We start from the raw sequence: 20767 nt of genomic DNA on the forward strand, positions 1-20767 counted from the left end.
GTAATCAATACATATTATGTAGCATATAATGTATAAAACATAACTTTGTTCACTTGTTTTTTCTAAAAATCAATTAAGTACTTTATCTGCTGCAGCCAGTCCATGCATTACTTCTCGCTCTCCTAATAAATGGTAAGTCCTCTAAAGAAAGGCACAGTCCAACAGTTGTTTATTTAAATTTATGCAAAACTCCCTTTAAGCAGTTTCCTTATTTTTTTGTCCAGGACCTTTTATTCTATAGTTACATTTTTATTTGTGTACAGATTCTCAACAGCTCATTGTCTTGACATTTTTGAATACTTTGCTGCTATCTTGAACTACTGGTGTTGTTCACTCAACCACATGATGTAAACATGAGAGACATTATACATTTAGTGGTTTATTGTTACACATTTGTTTTTATTTTCCACAAGACACGTGAAATGGAGTTTGTACCTTGAAGATTGAGCCCCTCTGTACCGGTATTAAGGCACTTGAATGTCTCTTGGTTGTTGTTGTTTTTCTATGATAGTTAGCATCGAGCTGTACAGTGCAGTACACCCCGTGAGAAGAAGACCTATCTAAATGTGTTGAGAGTCACTGCTTGGCCTTTTGTTTCAGTTCCACCTGCTTGTGTTTGACGGTCCAGCTCTTTTCAAGCCGTTGGAGTCCATTTTCAAATAGAACACAGGTCAGGGCGGAGGAAATGGGCAAGTGCAATGCATGCAAAGTTTCCTTATACTGAAATTGTTCCAGTGATACCGACTATTGTGCCCGAGTCAACTTCAGATACCCAGTAGTCACCTTTACTATGATTCTTTTTCACAGCCTGACATGGGACCCTAGGTATGATTTCCAGAACTAGTTTACAGAAGCTGTTTTGTGTGTCTTCTAAAACAGTGGCCATTATACGAGTGCCATACTATATTGATATGGTAACATACGGTGTACCTTGGAAATCACTGTAGTGCTATATTTGCATTGATATTGTCATTACAAATAAATTTTATATAACGAAATTTACTCAGAAAAACAGAGCTGTTGTATATTTTCCTAATATTCCAGCGGTTGCTGACGAGGGAGTGGACATCGTGTTCCCTCTGCGCTTGTAGTTATTTATTTATTTATTTATTTATTTATGTCTTCTTTTTTTTCTTTTTGTTAAAAGTATCTGCAGCGCCATCAGTGTCCATGTGAGGGCGCTACTTCACACCACCCTCATCTCCCTGTCGGAACACCTCCATCTGTCATAGCCTTCATGGTTGAAGTTAACTTTGCGATTTTTAAAATAAATAAAACAACATTAAAAAGGCAAGATAAAATGTGTTTTGGATCTAAATCATAACTGGTGAAAATTTGAATCAATGACATCAATGTACATTTTCCAAATGTACAAAAATGATCAACACTTTGAAAGTCTCTAATTCCCTTTATTTATTTTTTTGAAAATTAGGGAATCCACAGTTGGATAATCCTGCTCTCATTTGGTTTTCCTCCCCCAAATGTAAACCAGAAGGAAGATCTCCGGTTTCCACTCCTGGTTGTAGACGACGTGACGATACGGATCCTCGCAGCCAATAAAAGGATGCCCTCAGCCAGCATGCCATTGGCTCGCGGCTCATGTCTTTCTCTCGCGAGGAGGGAGAGTGCCGCGCGGCTGATTGGCCGAGGCGGGGGACGAGGGGGAGGTGTGGGGTGCGCGCTTGCTTTACCGCAGTATCACTAGATTTCTGCACCACTCATCAAAACTCTGCGGCATGCAGACAGCAGCGCGGGGGGAGGTCTGAGAGGAGTCCAGGGGGGGTCACTTCCACTTCCACTTCCACTTCCTCGCTCACACAAGGCTGCGGCGGCGTCTCAACCGGCGAGTCTCTGCGCTCGCCCTTTCTAATTGGCCTTCATCAGCTGCGGCGGCGACACAGTAGCTGTTCCTGACAGATTGACTGAGCTGCTCCAGCTCCATCCAGAGGCTCCTCTTAGAAAAAGAAAAAACCCTCACATTTATTTATTTCTATATTAATTCATCACCTGGGAGGCGCAGCCGAAGTTGTATGACAAAATGGCCAAGGATGGAGAAAAAGGCGACTGGAAGGAATTTATATGGAACCCCAGGACGAGGGAGTTCATGGGCAGGACGGCGAGCAGCTGGGGTGAGTAGAGTCCAGTCACACAGCACTGCAGCAAACACCGGCTCTGTAACAGGTCCCTGTCAGAGCCCCGACCTGCCTCAGCCCGGAGGGGTTTGGCTTTTATTGTTCGTCATCATTATGATTGTTGTCGTTGTTGTTTATTTACTTGATTCCATGTGACTGATCATGTTGACAGCCGCATTATTGAGGTGCAGCACAGATTCTTCGCTCCAGCCTAGTTTTACGCATAAGGCTGCGCCAGCGCTCCTCGCAGTGAGCAGGCAGGATTCCTCTCGCCGGGTTCATTCATTTATTAATATATTTATGGTTCCGTGCGCAGTGCGCTCAGCATAAGAGCATAAGGGGTGGAGGCATATGGACCATATTATGTCATGTACGACATTTTACGGCTCGCTCCCCCCCGCCCCCTCTCTCTTTCTTTCTGTTTGGGTTTTTGTTTTCATCATTTTTGAATTAGGCAGATGACTGCAGCAGCGCTCAACTGATGCAAAGTGCCAATCAGCAGAGCTCCTCTCTGTGGAGGAACTGCTCAGCTTTCGTATAGATTCTGCTGCAGAGAGGGACCTCTCTCTCTCTCTCTCTCTCTCTCTCTCTCTCTCTCTCTCTCTCTCTCTCTCTCTCTCTCTCTCTCTCTCTCTCTCTCTCCTTGCAGGGAGCCTGGCCCTGTATTATAGAGTGAGCGAGGTAGAAATAGGTTTATCACATGAACGTTCAACATGATGTCATCCACCACCACCCTTGGCTTCTTCCTTTGAAAATATGAATTAAAAAGCAAAAAAATAGAAATTGATCCAATCGTGGCTTCTCTGTATGGCGGCGGCGTTGCCCTCTATCTCTAGTCCGCCCCTCACCAGGCCGTCTTGCGAGCGAGCTGAAAGATTGATGAAACGATAGGGTGCATATGGCTCTGTTCTAATGACATTGGAGCGCTTTAATCTGGGTAAAGCCGAGGGCCAAATGCTATTTGTATCACCCCCCCCACCCCTCCTCCACTCCTCCCCACTCCCCCATCCAACCTGGCCCCTCCCACGCCAGTGTAACTCGGTGAGTGATTTAATCCTAATCTAATGACTTCATTAGCTGAATGGGAAGGTATCAGTTCAGGCACACAGGCACATGGTTCATCACTTCCAGGAACTTTTGCTCATCTTTTCCGTCTGTGACTGCAACACAAGTGGGGCTGTGCGTGTGTGCGTGAGGCCGGACTGACGCCGGCGGCGAGCGCTGCACACTGAAAGCGTTTGTTTCGTGAATGGAAATTGTACAGCAGCAGAGTTGGGGGTCAGTGACTGCTGCTTCCTCTACCACCACCACCACCGCCACCACCCTCCCCCAGCAGCCGAAGGCTTAATCCAGCTCAGTGCGTCCCAGGTGCTCTGGGGTCTGCTGGCCTTTTTAAGCTGTGCTCTCTAAGGCCCGTTAATTAGGCTATTTCGGTAGTTCCACACCACATGTAGGCCTGCTAAACTTGGCATTTTACCTGAACACTTTCTCACTCAACCGGTGACGCATGTGTGACACTCTCTCTGTACTTCCACCTGCTTGCTAAATATCGCCTGTGCCGGCTTTAACCCGGCGTTCACCGACGGGGCGCCTTCATCAGACGTCCGACCTCTCGGGGAGGCTAATTTGCCGCTCATGTTTCTGATCATGCGGCAGGTTCAGAGTTTGGATCAAAGGCCTCTTTGAGGATGAAAAACAGCAGCATCACTTTGTAGACTCCCTTTTGTTAAAAAAAACAAAAAAAAACTATAATAAACTATATATAAGGACGTACAGTATGGAAATAACCCTGATAAAGTAAAAGAGTTTTGCAAAATTTGCTACATAGTGCTGCTAGCCGACATCAGAAAGCTCTGTTAAACCACCGTCTTCTCTGAAAATGGAGCTAATTAGAGGCTCTGCAATTCCCATCCTATTAAAAACAGTTCTCTACAAAGAAGTGAGCCACTAAGGGAGTGAAAGCAGGGAGAGGATTCAGGTTTCTGTATGTAAGATAACGTTTTGCGATTAAAGGCCGTCGATTGTTTCCTCCGAAGCGTCTCTGCCAGGAGTTCTGAGGTGCGTTTGATCACCACGCTACAAAGCCATTGAGTGGCACATCTTGCTAATTAGTTCTGAAAGAAGACAGACGCCTCGTGCAGTCATCGCTGGAGACAGAATGGGACGCCGCATCATCCCTCCCCGGGCGTTTTTGTTCTTTGCTTTCAGCCACTGTCTGCAGACAAAAAAAAAACAGACATGAAACGGAGACGGCGGCCTGTCCGTCAGCTCCAGGAGGGCACGCCGTAAACCCAACACCATCTCAGCCCAAGGTGTGGGGGGTAGCGGGGCGGGCGGTGCCACCTGGCCTGTGTTCCTGCACGTGTGCATGATCACTCTGCCCCCCGGGGTGGTGTCATGTTTGCGGTTCAGCACGGCATTCCGTCTGCATGACACCGAAAAGGACTTAAACACTTTGTTTTGTCACATCTCATTTCTGATTCCTCCCTCCCTGCAGCGCCTCAGGCCTGATCCGGGCCCTCCAGACCTGACTCTCTATAGTTAATGACTCAGCTTGGGACTCATGCAACAGATAGGGCACCATGCATTTTGTTTTTATACTTATCGTGATTCGAGGAATTTTGAAACACACACACACACACACACACACACACACACACACACACACACACACACACACATACACACGTGTAAGCTCCAAACCAGCGAAATAGCCCTCTGTAGATTCGCTCCCAGCGGGGAAGCTTCCCCTTGACATTTTGTTATGGATTTCCATGAGCATGAGCTGTGTGTGTGTGGTGCCAGATGTGGCAGATGAGCACCGCTGACACCTCGGGGGCTCGGGGGCCTCGCAGCAGAGGCACCAAGGGTCAGTGGGCCCGTTCGCTCCCCTGGGGCCGGCCTCAGGTGTTGATGCTGAAGAAGAGGAGGAGGAGGAAGACATCAGAGGAACTATTCCCCGTGCACTCCTGCTCTCCATGTAGCTCACGTTGTCTGGGACGTGAACAAGCAGCTGAATCTCACTTTATTTGACACGTAGGACTCGGCTCTGCCACTGGATTACTGGCTGACGGCTCCGAGAAACAGCTTGCATGCAACATCTGTGCAAAAATGCAACAAAGTGTTTCATAATTTGGGAATTTTTGGTTTATTGGCTCAAGCCTTTCAGCAGTTTTTTACACGGTGCATAGAATCAGCATTGGGGATAAAAGCCTGGCAGCATTTTCTGAAAAACCATGAATACAAATGCAGAACAGTATCTACATATCTACATTTTTAAATGCAGTTTAATGAGTAGGTAGCATTATCTCCTTGGTTATACATTGTTAATGAATTGATGGTGCGCCTATGATACCCAGTGGTCCTCAGTCCCCACACACTTCCATTATCCTTCCCCTCCTCCCTCTTTCTGTGTACAAAACACATTTTTTTATAATGCCTTGATGAGTCAAGAGCCACTCTGTACGTCTTTGACAGCATATCACAGCTTTTAATATAATGGCCTGCGCAACGCACAGATGTAATCACCCAGTTTGTGTTTCAATTATTAATGAGTAAACCCATCCACATGCCGCGAGATGGATACGATCTCCAGCCTGTAAAAAGAGACGGAGATGCTGGAGCGAATGCGGATTAGATGTCCGATCTCAAAGTGACCAAGCAGGCGTGAAATGACGGAGTGCGCTGCATTCACCCTCTCTGATGCAAGATTTTCCACTGTTAGAAATGTGTCTGTTCACAGCCGTATATATAAAATAGGCCGCACTTTGAAGCCTGCGTACTATATGAACCGCATGGGGAAATATCCTGTGTCTCTACAGAGTATAACATAATATTTCAATGAAGCCGAGTAATCGGGTTTAGTGGAGAAGCTCCCAAACACAACAGTCTGGCTGATGCTTGTAATATAATTTTCCAAATATTCGCTCAGTATCTTTAAACTGAGAATTTGTTTTGTGGTGATGGATACAAACCACATTTAATCAAACAGATTCATTAAAAATTGTGTTGTAGTTTGCAAATTCATGATCCACATTATTTGAGCAGAAATGAAATTGAGTGACTGAATTGATGAATTAGTCGCCAGCCGCTGTGGATTCGGCCGACTAACCTCTCCCTCCGCCTTTGTCCGCAGGTCTTATTTTTCTCTTCTATCTAGTCTTCTACGTGTTCTTGGCCGGCCTGTTTGCTCTCACCATGTACGTCATGCTGCAGACCCTGGAGGAACACAAGCCCACTTGGCAGGACAGACTCACCACACCAGGTGCAGTAACCTCAGAGACAGCGTGCGTGGCAACACACAAGCCTCCGTGCCAACGTGGCCCTGAACTCCCTGCCGTCTCCCTGTCATTCACAGGCATGGTGATTAGGCCTAAAGCAGACGACACCTTCGAGATTGTCTACGACATCCAGAAGACCGAGAGCTGGGACATGTACGCTCAGGCCCTTGACAAGTTCCTGGCACGTAAGTCTGACTCCCTCGTTGCAGTGAGTGAAAAAAAAAGAATCCCACTGCTATGCATCATCCTGCGTGCTGAAAGAAATTGTTTTGTTTTTGTTGTTTTTTTATTTTTTACCTAAAAAGAGCTCATCCTTTTAGAGTCGGCGACGAGGAGATTGCCCTGCGGCAGGGTTTAGGTTGAGTCATAAGCCCTTGGAAACTAAATAAAGCCCACGATGTCCTTTTCCCCCTGCAGCCTACAACGACTCGGTGCAGGCCCAGAAGAACGACGAGTGCACCCCAGACCAATACTTCCTGCAGGAAGACAGCGGCGACGTGAAGAACAACCCCAAGCGCTCCTGTCAGTTCAACCGCACCATCCTGGGGCAGTGCTCTGGCATCGACGACCGTTACTATGGATACCAGGAGGGCAAGCCGTGTATCATCATCAAGCTGAATCGGGTACGGAAAAGGGAAAAGGCAATAGGGAAAGGGATGGTGTTGCTAGGAGACCTGGAGTCAGGAGCGAGGGAAAGCCTATTTCTGTCCGTGTCAAAATTGTAGAATTTGCTGATGGTTGATCTCCAGAATGCTGTTTGGCCTTTAAGAAAAGAAGTTATATTTTTGGACTGTCTATTTGTTTTCACGACAAACTCCATCGACTGCACACAAGGCGAGTGCTACTGCTGCTGTTGCTGCTTCTGCAGCCCCAAAGATGTTGAGTTGCAAGTGGGAGCCCGTGAGATCTGCTGTTGTTGCACTTTTATAATTAGTAGTGCACTACAGTTGCCAGAAGTGCAACCTGTTTATGTGTACCTCCAGTAATTGAACAAATGGCATGCCAGGAACATGCTGCTCTTCAGTGCAGGAGAACAATACCTGCAAAGGACAGTGTAAGCTCTTAGATTTGATTGAACAAAAAAGCAAATGTACAGTACTTTGGTCACAGTTGTGAATTAGCAGTTCAAACTGCGTCTATGAAAAAAGAAAAAGAAAAGACATTCAGTTTTGACCTTCCAGATGCAACAAGTCCAAACCCAGAGATGCAAGATGGTCACAAAATGTAGCAGGTTGTCAATGATAATTGACCAATTTGAAGCATGTCACTGATCAAAAATGTGCTCAAGATTCCATGTTTCCTGAAAACATGGACTTTTCACAATAAACCACCGTGCGGGTTACCTCAAATTCATTTTTTGATGCACAATTTTTGGGGAAACTTACTGACGCAGGTAGTCGGCCTGTTTCTAAGAGGCTTATTTGGAACAGGCACAATGAAAGTGAAACGGGGATAGTAACTGAGACGTGCACTCTCTCCTTCCTCTTAGGTGATTGGCCTGAAGCCAGGAAAGAATGGCCAGCCTCCGTTTGTCACCTGTGGAGCAAAGGTAATCCTCCTCCTGCCCCTGTCACGGAACACCCTTGGCCTCACCCGTCTGCAACACACCCCTCCTCTACCTGTCTCCATCCTCCCTGTTTCAATCATATCTGCCTTGCATGCCTCTGAATCATTTGTCCGTGTCGCTTGTCTCCTCTCTTACCCTCACCCTCATCCATTAATCTGCCCCCTGCCAGAGGTACAAAGTTGGCAAAAATGAATGGGTAAGGACGGCGCCGAATGGTGAACCCAAAGAGTACACAGTAGTTGTGCTGCAGAATGTAGTGCGGTCGTAAAAAGATGAGGTGATCTTTGATGATTGACTAGACTTAGAGGTAGTGTAGAATGGGTACGCTCCCAAAAATAGGATTTGCCGAGAAGATGAAGATTAATGAGGCTCACGTCCTCCCTTCCCAGATTGAAAAAGTTTTCCCAGCCGTGCCTGATGGTGTTGTCATTTCATCCCCTCAGAAAGAAGATTCTGAAAAAATAGGGCAGTTGCAGTACTTCCCTCCAAATGGAACTTTCAACCTCATGTATTACCCGTACTATGGCAAGAAAGCTCAGGTAAGACCACGTCTTAAATTCAAGCGATGGCTTCAATGAAAAGGCACCTGAATAAGGAAAAAAAAAAAGTGATGGGTTTCCCTCTTTTCTGCTGAAGGTCAACTACTCACAGCCTCTGGTGGCTGTCAAGTTCCTGAACATTACAACCAATGAGGATGTGAACATCGAGTGCAAGATCAACGCCAACAACATTCCCGCCGGCAGTGAAAGGGACAAGTTCGCGGGGAGAGTGTCCTTCAAGCTGAGGATCAACTCTGCTAACTAGGTTGACCCTTTTCCCTCTCTGTCTCCTCTCTCTCTCTCTCTCTCTCTCTCTCTCCCTCTCTCCCTCTCCCTCTCTCCCAAAATCTACTCTCCACCTTTCTCTGCGACACTGCGCATACACAGAAAAACAAATCTCAGCATTCACACCCTTCTGTCGGATTTGTTTACAACCTCCGGATTTTTCTTGGGGAAAACTGCTCGGTGGGTCGAGGCGAGGCGAGAACACAAAGGGTGCTAATTCTGTCATTATTTTCTGTCTGTGAGCTTCGGGACAAAAAAAATCCCTTCCTGTAAATTAGTCTGAGGCGACGTCTATTTATACTGCATGACAAAACGAGGGGATGTGAAGGATGTGAACCTGTGTTTTCAAAGTCTGCAAGGGTCAGCAACGTTACCCCATCACTGCTGCTCCTCCTCCTCCTGCCGCCTCCTCAAAGGGTATCCCTCTATATATGAATATACACGAGTTACAATACAAAAATGTGTATATCTACAGTATTTATACAGCATCCTAATCTAATATCGGTGCGTCTATTTTGTTGCATTTAAAAAAAAATAAATAAGAAGAAGAGTTACCTGACCGACCCGGGTTCATCTCGCCGGCTGGACGCAGAGATGAAGCCATTTTGCATGTGTGTGTCGTCTTTCGTGTGCTGTGTGGGCAGAAGGCCGCCCCGGGTCCCACCTCTCCGCTAATACGGCTGCGTGCGCTAAACCACTGACCACCAGGAGGGACCACAATCTATTCTACTGAAAACCCAGCGGGAAATGGGTCTCACACACATCGTAGAGATCAAAACCTTTAATATGTGGGTGTGTGTGTGCGCGTGTGTGTGTTTCCCATTCACAGGCCACATTTCACAGCACACACACAGCCATTTCACACTGTAGGTCGGGAAATTGCATTCAATGTGCAATAATCAGCAGGGGGACGGGGCGTTCGTTAAGATCTCTGAGGTTCCATCACTGTCATGAGCTCATTTCATTCAGCTCATTTAGCATGGCATCATTTATTATTATTTTTTTTTTATGATTGGATGCAACGTGAAATGCGATGGGGGACCGTACAATTTAAAAACAAAATTTAAAACATAAATTGCAAGAGAGCTGGCAGAGATAGAGGCTGAACAGGAACGCAGCTCGCAGGCTTTCAAACAACTGTATGAATATGAGCCGAAACAAACCCCTGCCCTGCCGTGACATTGCACTCTTGGCATCTTGTCATTTTGTCCCTGATGTTTCACTCACAGACGTTTCCTTGCGTTACAACTTGTAAATAATTTAAACATGAATATTTAGAGGACTTTTTTTTTTTGTTTGTTTGTTTATTTTTGGGGGGAGGTTGCATCTATTTCATATAGAAATAGATGCCATTGTCTTTTTTTGTATTGATTTGCACTGAAAGTGTGCTTTTTTGTGTGAAGTTGAGTTCATTCAATTACTGTATAATTTTTAAAAGGGAAAAGGGTTGTAGAAGTTTTTTTTTCCCCTCATCCCTTTTTATCAACTTGCAGATACTAGAATGTATAGTTTGTCTTCTGTTCAAGGTGACTATAGAGTCTTTGACATGTGACTTTTTAGTGAAACAGGGTTTGGTGTATTGGGTTTGCATTACAAGAACCAGCTGGAGATTTTCCTCGTCAAACTTCTTTTTTTTCTTTTTCAAATTAGAATTTTCTTAACAGTATCCCCATTTGATTAAAGACAAGCCCAAGGCTAAAAACCTTTTTCTATAATGACCCAAATTTGGTGCTGTAGGTCTTTCTTGTGCAGGAAAAAATACTGTCTGTGGAGTCACACTATTTAAACTTGACCGCGCTGTGTTTGCTGCAACTGCCAAATCAGTGCGACTGTGATCTTGCATGTCATTGCGGCAAGTTTAGAACAGGAGCTTCTGCTTCTTCACATTCATGTCTGGCCTGATTCCACTCTTTGATTTCTCTCAGAGCTGTGCATTTCACCACATGCTCCCAAATATTTATATATCATGTTTTAAATCCCTTGACAAAAAAAATACTGAAACAGAAAATTTACTTTTAAATTTGAATCCAAAAAGTGGCGAGCTCCAAAACTGAGTCTCCTCTTCTTCTTCTTTTTTCCACTGACCAGTTCACACGCATTTCTCCTCTGGCTTTCCTACAACTGTTACTTAATTTCACTGTAATCCCTTAATCTGGGGCTAATCCAAGGCAGGCACGCTGAACTTCTTTACCCTACTTTGTGGCTCCTCCTCTTTGTGTCAAACGCATGATTCACTATCGACCCTGTTGAATTTGAGTACAGCAACTTGTACTTGCATTCTTGTAAAAGCAGAAACCCCGCCCCACCCCTTTTCAGAATTGAAGCAATTTTAAAGCCTTTCCAAGCCCTGATACAATCAAATGTGTCATGCTGAAACTCACTCCATCCCATTACTTCAACATTGTTCTCCTCCCGCGTGCATATGAAGACGAGTTCTTCAACCAAAGATCCTCATGACGGCTTGAATTCTGTGTGCTTCTGCCGCTGCGTCCCCCTCGGAGGCAGAGCTCACGCTCAACATCCTGTGTAATCAGAAGGCCTGTACTTACATAATAGTAATACGCACAAAGGAACAGCTTCAGCATAACTTAACAGTGCCTCCTGGTGGACAGACAATGTTGCTCCCCAGTGTCAGAATGTTTTCCCTCATATCTCCATTTATCTGTTGCTCCTCCCCATCTGATAATTTGGAGATGTCCTCTGAAAGCAATATATTTATTTATGAGGCTGTGTGATGGATCTAGTGGAATCAGTGTGTCACCGAGAGCAAGGATAGAAAAACGGAAAGAACGTACGGATGTATTCAGGCAGTGTTGCCAGAGGGTGCTTTGGCACGACGTGTAAGAAAAAAATACAAAACAAAAAAATTGTGTTTCTTTATAAAAGAGTATTTTTATTGCTATTTTGTTGTAAAGAGGAGAGAATGTATAAGCTTGGATTGTATGTCATGGGAGTTATCTGGTAGACTTCATCTAATATATATCATCTAATTCAACAGGTGGCGAAATGTTAACTGCTTGGTTGGAGGAGACTTTTCTTTTTGCGTTTTCTTTGTCGTTGTTCATTTCCTCTTCAGTAGAACGTGTGGCTAAAGTTCTCTCGACCTCCCTGCCACTGTCTGTTGTATCAGCGCTCAGCCATTCAGACGGAACTGATTGTGAGTTCATCTGACTCAGCGGCAGTTTTTGGGAGAACTTTTGTCTCACAAAGCCTTCGGAAACCTTTAAAGGCAAAAAGAAAAAAAACAACAACCAAAAAAACAAAACAAAACAACAAAATCCAGTCGGGCCCGAAACCTACAAGTGTCAGACAAAGTCTTACATTTTTTTGTAGGTAGAGAACAATTTCAACTCAAACCTCATTCCCCCACGTGGCATCCCTGTCTTAAATCGTCGTATTGCCTCAGACCATGGTGCGAGGTTAGATGAAGAAGGAAATCCACTGGCTTCGTTGAGACGTTCTCTCCTAAAAGGGATTCTGATTCCATTCTGAATTTTTATTTCATGCTCTTTCTGTATGTATAATTTTGCTCATGTTTACTGCAAACCAAGATAGAGAACTAAATAAATGTCATTTAAGGGAACTTGGGACTCATTATTGCCTCCTTTTGCATCATTCAACGTGAAGACGGAGCAAGAAGGTTCTCATGCTCGGCTATCGTTTCAATCCTTTAATTGTGTCTCATTATGAATGGAGATCAGTGTTGTGCGGCTTTCGTGGCAGACTGAAAAAGCAGCCAGCCAGGGTCAAAAGTAGCACCAGGCGGGTATAAGCTAATGTAATCTCATTCTCTGTAATCCTCGCAGCCTCCAGCGTCAGTGGACGCCGGCAAGCCGGCGGCAGCTGTAGGTGTGGAAACACAATAAAATCCATCTTTCCATGATTAGCGTTTATTGCCATGAGTGTGCATGAGGTAGTACGCACAACATGGAAATCAAATGGGTCACACATCATCCTCCTCAGCACTTCACAGGTCAGAGGTCACAGATCCAGCCCTCAGTTTGACTGCGTGCACACAATAAAAGGGAAATACAACCCGGGGCTCAGAGTTCAGAGATGTGTGGATTTGGTCACATTCACTTGTTTTGTTCCTTCTTGCAATTCTTTATAGGTAGTCCACTGCCAACCGCTGACAGGATTACAGCAGGATTGTACTTCCGCCGACCTTCAAATGGCTCCTGCTCTCTCCGCGGCTTCAGGCCTCTGTCTCTCCTTCCGTCACCGCCCTCTCACTTTAAAGAGACGGCGCCGTGCAGGAAAGGAGAGAAAGCCGGGATTACGCAGCATTAGAGGTGTTTGTGGTTTTAAAATAGCCTGATAAAGGGTAGTGTCTTTGTCTCCATACTTGCATAGGCTTGTCTGTCTGTCTGTCTGTCTGTCTGTCTGTCTGTCTGTATGTATGTATGTAAACATTCAGGGAATTATTGGCGTAGATAACCATCTGAGTAGTTTCTTTCTGATATTTAAAATGCTGCATTTTATATTTCCTAGTGTGCAAATATGAAATGAGAAGTAAAATTTAAGTTTGGCTTTGTCAAATCTGAGAGTGAATGTGACTCCAGGAATGTCTACTGGAAGTTTGTTGGCATTTAACTGTTCTCACAGAACGATCTCAGAGCAGCGGAGCAGCTTATCAGAAAGACTCTCTTTCTTTTCAGCAATTTTTTTCCATTCTAATGTGAATACAAAAACCTTTTCTCTCTCTCACCAGTTTCTGAGACAGACCACATTGTTCTTTGTTTGCCAAAACTTTTTCAACCCTCCCTTTTTTCTGTGAGATGCTTCTTACTCTGCCGGATGGATTAGTTCAGCCTCAGTTTCAGCGCTTCATGACGACCACATTCAGCCAGTAATTTGAAAACTTCACAAAGTCTGTTAACAATAAATTGAATCATTTCACAACCTCAATATGATCATAAGTATATATACATATATTAAAAAAAAAAAAAAAGTACCAGTCACACATTAGTAGCAAGGTTTGGCACATAATCGTAAACTCTGTTACAGAATCACCCTCCCGGAGCCACCGGGAGCTCATCCGTTTCCTTCATTCTGTATTCATTTGCAGTATTTGCCTTGAATTGCTGTAGATCTGCTGTGTTTGTGCTGTGTATGTGTGTGTTTTTAAGTCCTGCTGAGTAGCTCACAGTCTGTTTGGTCGATGTAAGTGCACCATCAGCTGCCCTGTAACCGCCTCTTAAGGTGACAAGTTGAAATGTAATCTCATTAGGTTTGATCAGAAATGCCTGGGAAATGAACGTAAACTGGCCCCTGCTGCTGTCTGTCAACGCAGCAGCTCTTTGGTTGGAGGAAAACTATGGCACAGGAGAACACACACCTGCATGGATGCAGTGTCCTTATGGAGGTCACACATCATTAGTAGTTGGACATTTGCAAAAAAAAACACACAGTGTCCGGTGTAATAATCGCCCCTTTTACGGCAAGTCCAGCATGCTGTTTTCCTCCAGGGCTTTCTGCGTCCTGTCATAAACTTCTCCGATGGCTCGAACCACTCTGCTCAGCACTCTGCTGAGTTCCTCCTGGTTGTGCACGCACACCAGCCGGAAGAAGAAGCTCCTCTCCGGTAAGGCAATGAAGGCCAGCTCGGCCGCCCTGCGGACGAACCAGGTGTGGTGTTTGGACAGGGTGCTCTGGTAGGCCTCCCGGCACAGGTCTGAGGGGCTCCTGAGTCGGCCCGTCTCGGGAATCTCTGCTACCTTGTGCAGAAAGAGCTTCAACCAGAGGAGTGCACGATGCAGACGTAAAAGTGTCCGGCAGCCAGAGTTCGTCTGCTGGTGGAAGTCCACCACCTCCAGCTGGAGCTCCGCCTGGATCATGGAGCGCACAGAGCGGTAAGCATTGGTGTGTTTCGAGACCGACAGACTGTTGTCCGTCCCGGTGCGCGTGGAGAGATCGCCTAGCTTTAGCTCCTCCTCAGGGTTCTTCTCCGCTAACAAAGCCAGTTGGCGGATCAGAGAAGTCTTGCTTTGTATCTCCTTGGATATGAGTCCAACCATTGGGCCCAGGGCGTCCATAAACCTGGAGAAGTGATATGAAATGGAATTAATTATCTTAGAAAACTGAGATTCTTATCCAAGTTCATAAATTATCATCCAAGTTGTAATGCATGCAATAGGCGCCTTGAAGGTTAAGTGTGTAATATTTGGAGATTTTGGAGAAGAAACAGTGACATCAAGTGGAAGTGTTTAATCGCAGTACAATGAAAGTAATTTGGTTTTCCTACCACAGAACGGTTCTTACATAAACTTTTATTAACATATTTACGGCCAACATACTAAGTTTTTACCAATATAAAAATCCTAAATCAAGCCAAATATTACACACCGAACCTTTAAGTCTAGTACACATTGTTCATGTTCTTTATATTTATGGATTATACGGTATATAGAATTGATTATTTTGCTTGCACAAGATGTCTATTTTTTCTACTTATTGATACTGCTTGGCTGCTGTATATGCTACAAATTTCCATGTTATGGGACAATATCATCCTATCTTCTCTTACAGAAAGGATTCTTACTATAAGCATTTGTAGAAACTATAACCCTAACATCAGTTTTATCAATTATTTAAAAAATAAAATAAAATCTAGAAATAGAGATAATGGCGTATTTGGCCCTTTGTTTGTGGCCTCTTGCTAAAGGAAAGGGAATCAGTGCTCTTTGTGACATCATAAAGGGTTGACCTCCAGAACTGTGCATACATTCTAGGAAGGCCAGTTGATGATGAACATTTCTTCTTTGCGGAGAGTTCACTGACATTTGAGGTAAACACTCTCATGGACCTGTAAGACTGTAAGACCGTTGTGCTGCAGAGTCCTTACTTGACGAGCTCATCCCAGCTGGACAGATAAGGCTGCAGCAGCACGTCGGAGGTGGAGGCCGGCGCAGCCAGCAGGTGGGTGTGCAGCAGCACCACCTGGAAGGTCTGGCCGGGACACTGCTCCAGATTCTGGAGACCCTCTGCCACTTCGGTCACACTGCTGTTGTACAGCTGGTGGAGCTGACGGTGGGGGGATGGGAGGTGCACGAGTGGATGAGGAGGGCCCCATGACAGGCAGACAAAGAGAGCAAGAGGTGGGGGAGAGAAGTGATTCACCGCGTTCAAATTGTCCATCTGCTTTGCAAAATCAATTGTATGGAGGAAAAGCAGGAAGTGAGTAAGTGCTGTGGAATTTGCTTATGTCCATACCTTGTTGTCTTGATTGTAGCCTTTTAAACAGGCGTCCCAGCGGTAGCCCAGACCTCCCTCTGCAAAGAGCACATTTGAGATGAGGCACGTCGGCACTGAGCAGCCCTGCAGGTTCACCCGTTTCCCAAACAGAACCGTGTTTTCCTTCATTCATTATTAAAGATCAGCGTTTCCGCTCTGCTTGAATGGACCCTGAAGAATTCATCACAACCATGTGACCATCATGGGTCATCCCAGTGACATGGGAGAATGATTATGGTAAACCCTACTCCTCCAATGGAGCTATTCAGTTTTGCTTTGTTTTTACAATTAAATCTATAGCATAAAAAATAACTGCCGTTGACATTTCACGTGTCTCTATTCACAAAAATGTGAGATATGCAGAAAATGTGACGGCTTTGACCATTCATGGTTACCATGGCAACATGGTTCAACATTACAGATTGATTGTATGGGAGAGGCCTCTGACCACATGGTGGTCTTGAGGTTCCAATTCAAATGGAAAAAAAAATGGACATGGACATGGAGATTATTCAGACACATATGAAGCAATATTATGAACATTATACTTACGTAACTCATTAATCGCTCCTTTGTTTCTTACATTTAATAACGTACATATTGACAATGACAGTTTCATTGCTTGAACCACAATCTCATGGGGATTTTTCCTATGGGTGCCGTTTCAACATGTTGTGTGGCCCAATAAAAGGTGAGCAAGCAAACATGATGACTGATTACTGAGCCAGCCTGCTCTCCACTGAGCAAACGTTGTCTCCAAACATAATGATCAACAGCACAGGACAGCTGCAGGAATATCCTGAATTACAAGCTCCTTATTGCAGTAGAAAGAGCACCAGCTCTGCACACATATTGAAAGTAGCGGTCTGCGGCATGCCCATCTTTTAATGAGGATGTGCTTAACTCCGGCCTACAATGTGCCCCTCCCTCATGACTGCATGCAATTCCATTTAGGCAGCATGGCCGGTGATGTTTCCTGACCATAATGGAAATACACTGAGGCTTTTCAATAAGTGTTGGTTGAGCTGAAGCTCGAAAGCAATGATTGATGGTGATGAATCATTTACCACGTTTTTCCAAAGGACAGGTTTCTGAATTCTCATTTTTTAAAGTGATTTTTTTTCATTATGTGGACTCAGCACTGTTAGTAGCTTAGTTTAATTTTGGTCATTTGAATTTGCTACTACAGAGGATTATTTTTAAATCAAAGTTAACATTAGTGCAAAGCTGCAAATGCAGAACTATAAAACATATAACGATAAAAAAAAATAAGAACATAAAACAATTCAATTTTAGTAGAGTTTTAGTGTTGGTTTCTAGGTTAGTTTCCTTTAACACAGGAAGCTGTTGCAGACAGCACTGTCAGCATTGGCCTCACCACCTCTGGCATCACTTGGTTTTGACTCGGAAAGAAAATTAGTGGCATCGTCCACCACTTGTGGCAACCCATCATCCTTACCGCCCTGATTTATGCCAGGCAGCTCAACCTTTACAGCATCCTGGAACAGCCCTCTAAGAGCTCAATGGAAAGTTGAGTATTTAATCATTTATAACCTCATTCCATCCAGTGACAAAGCAGGACCCTGGGTGAAACGCTGTGGTCCTCAGCACACATCATGTGTGTGGTATTGTTGATTATATTAAATCGAATTCTTCAGCCGGCCGCATGCAGTGGCTCACAAGATATATATTTTTAATGCAAAGTAGGAGCATCTATTAAATTACCCAGGATGCATCTGGCTGCCAGCCTACTGAATTTAAACAGTGTTGCGTTATATTGTGGACTTCCTCACATTTTCAATGAGCCCTGCAGATTCGCCATCAGACAGGGCCATCTTTGAACCATCCCCCCACCCCAAGATCTTATACTGTAGGTTCCATGAGAATCACATGTAGCCCCACCAGGCTTCTCAGCTACCTGCTGGGTATAACAGGAAGCACAGGTTGAAGTAACACAGCGTTTAGCTGTAGATGTGTGATTGAGTACATGACAAATAATACGAGGCATTACTAATATTCCTGCTGGAAGAGCTGATGGTTGCTGCTTTCATCTGAAAACCCTCCAGCTCGCAAGACTTAATTCTCTCAAATCCTAAAATTTAATCCAAGCTCAGGAAAGATCACATGGTCACTGGTGAACTTTGATACGCTCATTACACATTTCCATTCAGTATTTGTTCGACCCTTGCCTCGCCATGTGAGGGAAACGCGATCTTTCTCCCGCAGCAGAATTACTGAGTAACTGACTTGCCTCTGTCCATTCTTCCCAACTCAAACTGAGCCATATATATATATATATATATATATATATATATATATATATATATATATATATATATATATACATTTTTTTTATTTATTTTTTCACTTTTTTCTCACTGGGAAAATCTCACACTCACAGACAGTATTTGTAAACAGGGAGCAGTGAGACCACCACTTCCCTACTTCTTCTTCTCTTGCCTCCCACACCATGTGACACATTCCAGGAACATGTGTATTTCTAACAAGGGACGGCTCGAACAGATTAATAGCGCAACATGGCACACACACACACACACACACACACACACACACACACACACACACACACACACACACACAGTCATTACTTACGGAGCCACAGGGAGCCAAGGAACAGCAGCAGCACCACGATGGCAGCAGCAGCTTTGCTCTTGATGCCCATTTCACAACGACCAGCCTCTGGCTCAGCCAGTTTCGCTCTCGTCTCCTTTCCTCTTAGCAGCCGCAAGATAAAATGTTTTCAAGTCCTTCGTGCCTCACATGAGTCCCGTCCCCCTTGCACTGCCTGTCACCGCAATCACTCCCCAAACAGACCCCTGCCTCTGACCCCGACTCCACCTCTTAAATCTCTCATACTCTCTCCAGGAAGAAGAGGAAGAGGAAGAGGAAGGCAGCGGGAAAGTTGAGTCGCGGTATCGCAACCTTGTCCTGCCTCGTCTCCCCTGCAGCTGCAGCTGCCTCGCCGTGAACCGCTCTCTGTTGTGGCTACTTCTTTTGTGTCTATCTTGATCCACGCTGCCTCTATTGAGTCTGCCGCCGCCGCCGCCCGCCTCTTGTTGCTCAATCGGAGGGTCCAGAGATCAGCCTCGCTCTCGCGGCAGCCGGCAGATAAAGCAGAGCCCGCGTGGCTTTGCTCGCGAGTGACCCTCTTCCTCCTGATTCATTTCCCAGAAATGTATTATATTGAGTCTCTCTCTCTCTCTCTCTCTCTCTCTCTCTCTTCTCCTCCCATCACCCACCCCGCCCCCGACCCTCCCCCTTTCTTTCCGTTCACACACGCGCACCGTTAAAACAGCACGAGCTCACGCCACTACTGTGAAGCTCGGGTTGAAATTACGGTTTAGCGTGACATTTTACGGCAATCTCTCTCTCTCTCTCTCTCTCTCTCTCTCTCTCTCTCTCTCTCTCTCTCTCCTGCGACGTAAGCAAATAAGCAGCTCGCCCTATCACCTCGACCTCGAATGGTTCACATCAACCTGTGTGTGTGTGTGTGTGTGTGTGTGTGTGTGTGTGTGTGTGTGTGTGTGTGTGTGTGTGTGTGTGTTTGAGTCACAAAAGCCAAACCCCGTTATTGATTGATTAGTCTGATTCCGGACAGTGCAATCTCTGCTCATTTGTGACTGATACCAAACCCGCATCAATGAATAACAGGGTGTGAGAGAGCTTATCCGAGCTGAGGCGGCACAAAACTGTGCTAATCTAATTTTAGATAGGACCTTCACTGTTCTGTTTTCAAACACCTATACATTTTGGGGGTAATCACAAGAGTCCTTTCCTAGTTTCATTTCATATTAGTACAGCAGCATTGGCAACAGTGTGGTTCATTTCAATAAAATCAGCTCAGCCAAATGACTTGAGATGCATCTGAGAAACGGGATGTTATGCATGTGAGGTGCTTCTGTCATTATCAAGAAAACCCCCGGTGGTGATTGGAGCTTATCAGTGCTCCTGCTCTGGGTTGGAGATCAGCAAGCAGTGAACTCTGCACTCGGGCTGAACCTCATGTGCATGCGTGTGGTTTGAACAATACAATGGGTTTTTGGGGGGATTTTTTTTTTCTTTTTTCTTTGCAGCGAAGGGGCGGGAAGACGGTGAAAGCAGAGGCACCGATGACTCTGCAGGGAGGGGCCAGTCATGGGGCTTTTCGCTCAGCGCAACCAATGGCTGATCACATTTGAGGCAGGCAGCAGCTGACATGGAGAGAGTGAATCCCAGAGAAAACACATGACCCTGCTGGGTGGGCTTGCACTGATTGAATTCACCCAACTGCTGCCTCCTTCCTGTTCTCGTGATCTTGCAAATGAAAAGTGACATCTTCTGGGTGAATGCGGCTGGTTTCTGGCCTTGGTGTGCAAGGAGCTTCAGACTAGTAGTACCGATGTGGATATGTTAAAATATGGAAGTGTGGCAGAGCAGGGCAGCATAGGCTGCTGTCGCCGTCTGATATGATCACACTTTTTTTTGGTTTTGAGTAATAACGACTTGACCTCAGAGCCAGCAAAATATGGTTTGCTATATGGATGAAGTCCCTCAGCAAGGGGAGATAAAAGCCAGTGTTTGCAAATACATTCAGTTTTCAACATTTACTGGTACGATCTTCCTATTTTAACTCCGTCTTTGGCACGTGTGTCTATATGGTTTAAAGCCCTTCACTGGTTGGGCTTATATTTATAGCGCTTGCAATAAAAACAGTGACATGCCAGCATTTTG

At 45.1% G+C, this 20767-nt stretch overlaps 2 protein-coding genes across 2 annotated transcripts; one reads left to right on the plus strand and one right to left on the minus strand.

Moving 5' to 3' along the window:
* Positions 1–1761: 1761 nt before the first annotated feature.
* Positions 1762–12391, plus strand: atp1b2b (ATPase Na+/K+ transporting subunit beta 2b). The gene is made up of 7 exons (XM_076020463.1): positions 1762–2129; positions 6268–6396; positions 6490–6597; positions 6830–7035; positions 7902–7961; positions 8423–8518; positions 8616–12391. The coding sequence occupies exons 1-7, from the start codon at positions 2039–2041 to the stop codon at positions 8781–8783; spliced, it is 858 nt and encodes a 285-aa protein (XP_075876578.1). The 5' UTR covers positions 1762–2038; the 3' UTR covers positions 8784–12391.
* A 286-nt stretch (positions 12392–12677) lies between these two features.
* On the minus strand, positions 12678–19243 carry gltpd2b (glycolipid transfer protein domain containing 2b). The gene is made up of 4 exons (XM_076020462.1): positions 18650–19243; positions 16016–16074; positions 15648–15826; positions 12678–14842 (listed from the first exon to the last, which is right to left on the minus strand). The coding sequence occupies exons 1-4, from the start codon at positions 18717–18719 to the stop codon at positions 14239–14241; spliced, it is 912 nt and encodes a 303-aa protein (XP_075876577.1). The 5' UTR covers positions 18720–19243; the 3' UTR covers positions 12678–14238.
* Between the last annotated feature and the right edge of the window lie 1524 nt (positions 19244–20767).

The sequence above is a fragment of the Nelusetta ayraudi genome, unplaced genomic scaffold (genome assembly GCF_046127955.1).
Source record: "Nelusetta ayraudi isolate G7.1 ecotype Tasmania unplaced genomic scaffold, CSIRO-AGI_Nayr_v1 ptg000011l, whole genome shotgun sequence".
Lineage (NCBI taxonomy): Eukaryota > Metazoa > Chordata > Actinopteri > Tetraodontiformes > Monacanthidae > Nelusetta > Nelusetta ayraudi.

Excerpts from the sequence above, each read along its gene's own strand:
- gltpd2b (XM_076020462.1), bottom strand. The coding sequence starts at position 18,719 with ATGGGCATCAAGAGCAAAGCTGCTGCTGCCATCGTGGTGCTGCTGCTG. Across the intron at positions 16,075-18,649 it reads CCTTGGCTCCCTGTGGCTCC|AGGGAGGTCTGGGCTACCGC; the intron begins GTAAGTAATGAC and ends TGCTCTTTGCAG. Across the intron at positions 14,843-15,647 it reads AGCTGGGATGAGCTCGTCAA|GTTTATGGACGCCCTGGGCC; the intron begins GTAAGGACTCTG and ends TCACTTCTCCAG.
- atp1b2b (XM_076020463.1), top strand. The coding sequence starts at position 2,039 with ATGGCCAAGGATGGAGAAAAAGGCGACTGGAAGGAATTTATATGGAAC. Across the intron at positions 6,397-6,489 it reads GGACAGACTCACCACACCAG|GCATGGTGATTAGGCCTAAA; the intron begins GTGCAGTAACCT and ends TGTCATTCACAG. Across the intron at positions 7,036-7,901 it reads TCATCATCAAGCTGAATCGG|GTGATTGGCCTGAAGCCAGG; the intron begins GTACGGAAAAGG and ends CCTTCCTCTTAG.